This window comes from Gymnoscopelus microlampas (assembly GCF_963454915.1).
Source record: "Gymnoscopelus microlampas genome assembly, chromosome: 3".
Classification (NCBI taxonomy): domain Eukaryota; kingdom Metazoa; phylum Chordata; class Actinopteri; order Myctophiformes; family Myctophidae; genus Gymnoscopelus; species Gymnoscopelus microlampas.
The window spans coordinates 17,146,639-17,154,138 of record NC_139940.1 but is presented as its reverse complement, the minus strand read 5'-3'; the positions used below and the strand labels follow the sequence as shown (position 1 = coordinate 17,154,138).

The window sequence follows — 7,500 nt, the reverse complement described above, 5'->3', positions numbered from 1 at the left end:
TATTTCAGACTTAAATGTAACTTTGTTGTAATGGTTTTCATTGTGTTTGATACAGTTGATCCCGATATTTTAATCTCGTGAATCTGCCATTGCAAAAAAAGAATTGCCCGTGGCAGATTAGGTCTGGCCCCTCTCAATAGAAATAAATAGAAATTGGATTTCTCTCCCTCCGAAGTTGTGAGGGACCAACCAGGGCCCAGTATGCAAATATGGGGCTGGTTTATCACCAGAGGGATTTTTTTTATTTGTCCCTCGGAATGCAGGTTCCACACAGAGATTCCAGACTAATATATACACAGTGATATTAGTACCAAGTATTAGCTACCAAGGAACTGCCCTTAGTTGGTTTAAGTCATACGTTGCAGAAAGATAATTTTTAGTTGAACTTGGCAACACTTCATCCTCCTCCGCTTCATCCTGATCCTTGGTCCTATCCTTTTTTCATTCTACATGCTCCCCCTGGGTTCCATTATGAGAAAACACAGCATCTCTTTCCACCTTTACGCAGACGACACACAGCTGTATATCCCCCTCAAACCCGATGATACACACTCACTGGATCCCCTTTTAGCCTCACCAAAGTCCCACGCACCCGCTTGAAGTTAAAGGGTGACCGTGCCTTTTCGGTCCCTGCTCCAAAATTGCTGAACAGCCTACCTCTACCGATTAGGTCTGCACCCTTCTTGGATATCTTTCATAGCAAACGCACCTATTCTCCCTGGTCTTTAAAAAGATCATTTTTAGTTGAACTTGGCAACACTTCATCCTCCTCTGCCCCCCTCTCCTGCGGGGTTCCCCAGGGGTCAATCCTTCGTCCTATCCTTTTTTCATTCCAATGGATATTTTTTTGTTTTTGTCGCATTCCTAAGCCAATAATTTGATGACCAGCGGACCGGTAGACAGCGGTTCCGGTAGGAGAATGACACAGGGACTGACGGACACACACACACACACGGACGGACGGACAGTAGGTAAAACATACTAAAGTAATTTTGGGGGTGAACTATCCCTTTAAGCTGAAATTTAGGAAAAGTAAATATTCAGCTGCATCAATCCCTGCATATCCCAACGGTCAATGCACTGTGCAATTTATTTATTTATAATGCGCTATACAGTGAGATAATCATATTGGGGAGTAAAAATACAATGAAAACAATCACAAAATGTAGTCTCAAGTACTTTATTATGCAAGATGGAAAAGTGGAACAGCATACTGGAGGTAAAGTGTTTGAATCAAACTTAGTTGTTGGCCATGGTTTGCTCCAGCCAGTCGTTGTACCGGCACACCTGAAAATTGAGACAGAAAAGGTTTAACATACTCAGTGTGGCTTTTGACCTATATTTGTAGGGTATAGTGTATACTGTAGTTATGTATTATATTGTTATGGATCATGGTTATAAAATGAGATGATTCAAAAGTCAGAATAAAGTCAAATGGAAAGAAAAGCTAATATATAAATAGCACATATAGATAAGAGTATCGTCAATGGTGTACAACTAGTTATTGCCACATTATTATTAATGTATTTTAGAATTATTCTTTTTATAAGGACACGAGACAGTCCTCTTGTAGTCTGTATTGCTGTTGTTGAGTGTATTATTGTATGCTAGAGTTGAATGTTGGTTTTGTGAGGTTCTGTTTTTCTTGACATTGTTGTATTGTTTAACATACTACAAGGTGCCTAATTGCCTCATAGGAAAGAGTACATATTTTTTAATTTGAACTGAATTGAATTGCAAGGAGCAAAAATTACTTTTTTTGTATGTCCTAAAGGTCAGGACAAGAGTTTAGAATTCACATTTCATAGTACATTTCAAAGACATTGTTTCAAATGTTTTCTATGCTTGCAGCTTCTGTTCTTTAGCAATACAAAGTCATTGCTTTATTGGCGTGTCTCTGTTATATGATCATAGACACACAACTTGTAAAATAAAATAAGGAGGTGTTTGAGGCATACTATACCTTGGCGTAGACACCAGGGTATTTCTTCTGAGCACAACCGTTTCCCCAGGACACAACACCCTGCAGCTCACCATTACACACAACAGGGCCACCAGAGTCACCCTGAGAGAGAGAGAGAGAGAGAGAGAGAGAGAGAGAGAGAGAGAGAGAGGGAGAGAGAAAATATGAAAAGAAAAAAGAAATAAAGTGAAGGTGTAACAACAATTAATTTCACAAAACAATTCAACTTTAAGACCATCATTAATGTTAATGGCTGTTCTAACACATTGCATTACTATTCAGATGGTGGAGAAGGAGGACCTCTGCAGGTGAACCTTGTTGACTACAGTACCTGGCAAGAGTCCTTGCCTCCCTCCAGGAATCCAGCGCAGAACATGTTGCTAGTGATCTGACCAGGGTAGGATAATTTACATTCCCTATCAGTCAGGATGGGAATTTCCAGGCACTGCAGCCTGTCCTCGTCATCCCCTGGATACAGGTCAAAGTGGAAAAGGTTTAAAACAGGAACAGGAGGAAAAGTAAATCTGAATATGCTGATATTTTAACGAAGCATATTAAGAATGCAACATAACATTAGGGATGCAACCATTACGATTACATTTGGTTTTAATGAAACAGATTATTATGAAGATGATTAAGAGTAACAAAGGGGGATCTTTCCACACACACCCACACACACACACACACACACACACACACACACACACACACACACACACACACACACACACACACACATAATGGAGAGATTAGGCCTGGTGATGTATAATGTGTAAATATTATACACAACTGAATTGTTATGGTAAATTTAGGTGCAACCTTTCTCAGGTTCACCGGTAACTGAGCTTAACCTGATCACTTTTTAAACAGGTGCTATACTCACAGAAGTTCATGGTGTTGCCCCAGCCAGAGACTAAGCACTTGGTGCCAGCACCAGCGCAGGAAGTGGGCAGAGCCACAGTCTGCACATACTTGGTGAGGACGGCGGGCTTGCTCAGCTTGATCAGCATGATGTCATTGTCAATTTTTTTGGCGTCGTAGTTGGGGTGGCGGATTATATGGGAGGCTTTGATCCACTGCTCGGTACCCTCATCGAGGATGACGTGGTGCTCGCCAAGACGAACTTCAACACGGCTGACACTGGATGAAAAGGGGAATAAACGTGAGTCTATGGGAGATGTATCTCCCCACATTTATGTTGACTGGATGATATCGAATGATTACGGGAACTTACATTTTAAAGACAACTCACCTAGAAATGTGTAAAACTACATTTGAAATATGGGGGTATGTGTCTCCTTTGCCTCTATCTGCCCTTGCGTTCACATGCAAATGGCTTGTTTGTTCAAACAATGAGCTTAGGAGGGTCCGGAGAGTGTGTGTGAGAGTGATTGAGTGAGCAAGTGCATTTACTCAAGTACTGTACTTAAAAACTAATTTGTAGTACAATGGTTGCATTCCATTGAACTCCAGTTTGCCTCCCAGTGTGTCTATGGTACATGCTATGTCTGTCATCTTCTTCTTTACATATCGTATATCCTTGATTCTGGGCACGTCATAATAGGTGAACATTGGGGTTTTGTGCCTATCATAGAACCCTGGGTACTAAATTTCAGATCATGTGAATATGTAGATAACTTGTTTGGCCTTTTTGTTGTTCTCTTGTTTGATCTCCTTCCCACTTGTCCGCCGCCGCCGCCAGGAAGGGTCACATTGTAGGAAGAAGGTTGGTTTACAATGCATCTATATTGTTACAAACAACTCGACCCTAACAATAACATTCCAATGACATTCAATTGAGTTAATCAAAATACATTCTAAAATAAATAAAGGGTTGTCTTACGGCTTGGAGCAGTGAGCAGCAGACACAACCCAGTTCTCGTTGAGCAGGGAGCCACCGCAGAAGTGGTAGCCAGCGTTCAGAGACACCTGATAGGGATTGGAGTGTGCCTCACACTCATACCCTCCGACGATCTTGTCGTCCTCCGCAACTGAAAACACACATAATGTAAGCTATATCTTCTGTGCTCCAAAAATAAATGGGAAACAGTTAGCAAACCGTTGAACATACAAATAAGTCACTTACATAATATGTTAGGTAAGTGTCTTTAGGAACTAGGCCTATACTCACAAGCAGCTCCGATGAGCAGAATGAAGACCAGAGACCTCATGGTTGCTGTGTGATCCTTTCGATGAGAGGACTTCACCTGGACCCCTGGTTTATATGGAGTGATCAGTCCCTACCGGACACACCCCACTTGGTGGACCAATCAGGATACTCAGATGAAATTATATTTATCAGTTGTACTGACAAGACCAAAATGTGTTAATCTAGTCAGAAATTGCGGTAATTTGGCGACAGTATTTGAATAAATAATTGTAATCCATTTCAAAAATAAATAAATTACTATAAATGTGTGCATTCTTACTACTGACATCATAATTCATAACATCTTCTTCCTTAGTGGAAGCCTATGGTAGCTAGCAATTCTTTATTCTGCATTATCTTTACATTTTGGTGCTTTGAACATTCGTACGTATAGTAAAAAGAACATCTTAACTCTTAGTGAACCCTACCAGTGGGTGCAACATGTTTTTTTAGTTTCCTTGGTACATGGTGCGATTTACTTTGTTTATAACCTTGACATGGAAGGAGCTCTGCAGATGGCCTGGTTCACACTCACTCACTCACACACACACACACACACACACACACACACACACACACACACACACACACACACACACACACACACACACACACACACACACACACACATTTTTCACTTTTATTTAAAGGGAAGAAAAGGGGTTAGATGTAACTAAGAGCATGGTCGCGCCTTAACTAACATCCATAGCATATCATGTACAGTATACATCTGCTGCTATGCTCAAGCACCTTTATGTCTTACCTCAGGTACTATGTGTAAATGTGTATATAATTTGTTTGTTTCTTATTGGTTGATCTCTCTTCCCCCTTGCCCCCCCTTCTTCTTCTTCCCTTTCTTTTTTATGGAAATAACAAAATCGATGGAGCTTGCACAAAAACAAATTTCCCCCACTGTTTTACACCTGTAAACCGGTGATGTGACAATAAAATGTATTCTGATTCTGATGCTGAAAGGCTCAGGGCTGTAGCTGGGTTTTGCTTTATTGCCATTAGTCCGACGTCCCATTGTTCCAAAGTTCAATGGGCACAAACAAAGTCACAACTCTGAAACTGTTGCATGCAGCTTCATTCTGTATACCATGTTTTTTTCTGGATGTTAAAGAAAGTGGTGCATGTAGTGGTTTAGAGCGGTTTAAGTGGTTGCATTATGAAATACGATTCACAGCGTTTTTCACAATCCTATTTGCTATAGCCTAGTAATGTAATAAAAATGAGAGAGTATATTTGGGGAGTAGCAACACAACGAAAACAATCACAACAAAGTTACATTGAAGTTTGAATGACTTTATTATGCAAGATGAAAAAAATACTGGAGGTTTGAGGTATGATGGCTGAGGTGATAGTTGTAAGATAGTCCTATACAGGATGTAGGATCAGACTTAGTAGCTGGCCATGGTTTGCTCCAGCCAGTCGTTGAACAGGCACACCTGAAAATGGAGACAGAAAATATTTAGCATATGCTCAGCTTGGCTTTTGACTATGATCTATAGGGTATAGTTGTGTTTTGTATTGTTATGGTTCAAGGTTCCAGGGGTTTAGTTCTCATGCTATGGTATGAATAAAGCTTTTTGCATGCATTTAATTGAATTTAATTGAATGAGCAAATAAGACAAATAATTTCCATATGTCCTAAAAGTCAAATACTTCACAATTCTGTTGGTGGCCAAAAAGATGCACCATAAAAACCTATTTTCTCAGATTCACTCGGCATGATCCTTGATTTTCATGAATGGCATGTCTCTATTCTATGAATAAAGACACAACTCATAAATAAGACGTTTGAGGCATACTGTACCTTAGCGTAGACTCCAGGGTTGCCCTTCTCAGCACAACCGTATCCCCAGGATACAACACCCTGCAGCTCACCATTACACACGACAGGGCCACCAGAGTCACCCTGAGAGAGAGAAAGAGAGAGAGAGAGAGAGAGAGAGAGAGAGAGAGAGAGAGAGAACAAAAAGAGAAAGAGGAGGTAAGTGGAACAAGACGTACATTAGATTTTTCAATACATTTCAACATCAAGACCATCAATATTGTGAAAGGAAAGATGACTAGGCTGTTCTGACACACTGCTTTACTATTCAGATACATTGGTGGAGAAGGAGGACCTCTGCAGGTGAACCTTGTTGACTACAGTACCTGGCAAGAGTCCTTGCCTCCCTCCAGGAATCCAGCACAGAACATGGCGTCAGTGATCATGCCAGGGTAGGCATTGTCACAGTCCTCAAAAGACAGGATGGGAAGGTCCAGGCACTGCAGCTTGTCACTGTCATCATCTGTGGGGGTACATACAGGTCAAAGTGAAAATGGTTAAACACAACGGAGGGAACCTTAATCCTAGTCCTTTGCCAAAGCGTAAATTGCAAAAAACATTATGATTATATTTGGTTTTAATAACAATGTTTCTTGAAACAGATTATTACAAAGATGATGAAGAGTAACGAAGAGGGATCTGTTCCGCACACGCACACAATGGAGAGATTAGGCCTGCTAATTATTTGACATAAGGTCAATGGTCAGTGTTAGCCATATTGTACGTTATGCATTATGATTTTGGGACTGTGTAAATATTATACACAGCTGAATTTTTATGGTACAGTATATTTACAGTAGATGCACTCAGTTTGAACCGGTAACTGAGCTTAACTTGATCACTTTTTAAAAAGGTGCTACTGTATACTCACAGTAGCTCTGGGTGTTGCCCCAGCCAGAGACTAAGCACATGGTGCCAGCGGCGGCGCAGGAAGTGGGCAGAGCCACAGCCTGCACATACTGGTTGAGGGTGGCGGGCTTGCTCAGCTTGATCAGCATGATGTCATTGTTGATGTTGTAGGAGCTGTAGTTGGGGTGACGGATAACACGGGAGGAGGAGATCCACTGCTCGGTACCCTCATCGACTTCGATGTGGTGCTCGCCAAGACGAACCTGAACGCGGCTGGAAAAGAGAGGGAGGCGTGAGAAAGGGCAGAAAGGGAGACAGAATACAGGAGGCCCAGGAGAGAATTTCAGGCCAGGAAGGGTCTCGTTGTACATGAGAAGGTTTTCAAATGGTTCGGTAATCAGTATATGTATAGGGCATAGCAGTGGCGGCCATTTTGTGGTTCCACCGATCCAGACCCCATTCATTCTTCCCATAAATAAATGGGAAAATATTTATATCAATTATTTTAAGCCTAGAATCAAGCCATCCAGGCTCCTGGTGAATCAAATTATGACAATAAAACACTTGATTCTGTGAGAATTTATTTTTAAAAACCGCAAAACAAAGGGTATTTATTAAATATAGTATATCTCTGTTGTCCGGCAGAAACCAGCTAACTCCAAAATGTTCTTTCAGGAAATGTTTTTTCAGGAAATGACTAAAACA

General features: G+C 41.1%; 2 protein-coding genes across 3 annotated transcripts in view; both read right to left on the bottom strand.

The window, feature by feature from the left end:
• Positions 1 to 1,239: 1,239 nt before the first annotated feature.
• The window catches only part of LOC311042525 (trypsin-1-like), a gene marked incomplete at its 3' end in the record, with an annotated part of 7,828 nt that continues 1,567 nt past the window's right edge, over positions 1,240 to 7,500 (bottom strand). Inside the window, exons 3-6 of one of the 2 annotated variants that reach the window (XM_084053306.1) lie at positions 6,818 to 7,068; positions 6,273 to 6,409; positions 5,929 to 6,030; positions 1,240 to 1,287 (exon numbers count right to left, since the gene is read on the bottom strand). In XM_084053306.1, the coding sequence (XP_083909432.1) occupies positions 1,240 to 1,287; positions 5,929 to 6,030; positions 6,273 to 6,409; positions 6,818 to 7,068 (538 nt within the window). Of the gene's footprint in view, positions 1,288 to 5,512; positions 5,561 to 5,928; positions 6,031 to 6,272; positions 6,410 to 6,817; positions 7,069 to 7,500 lie in introns of those variants that run through there. The other variant, XM_084053307.1, reaches the window with a different exon arrangement.
• LOC311042526 (trypsin-1-like) lies at positions 1,958 to 4,134 on the bottom strand (the record flags this gene model as incomplete). The annotated part of the gene is made up of 5 exons (XM_084053308.1): positions 1,958 to 2,065; positions 2,295 to 2,431; positions 2,847 to 3,103; positions 3,807 to 3,954; positions 4,095 to 4,134. 5 exons carry the CDS (start codon positions 4,132 to 4,134, stop codon positions 1,958 to 1,960), a joined length of 690 nt encoding a protein of 229 aa, XP_083909434.1.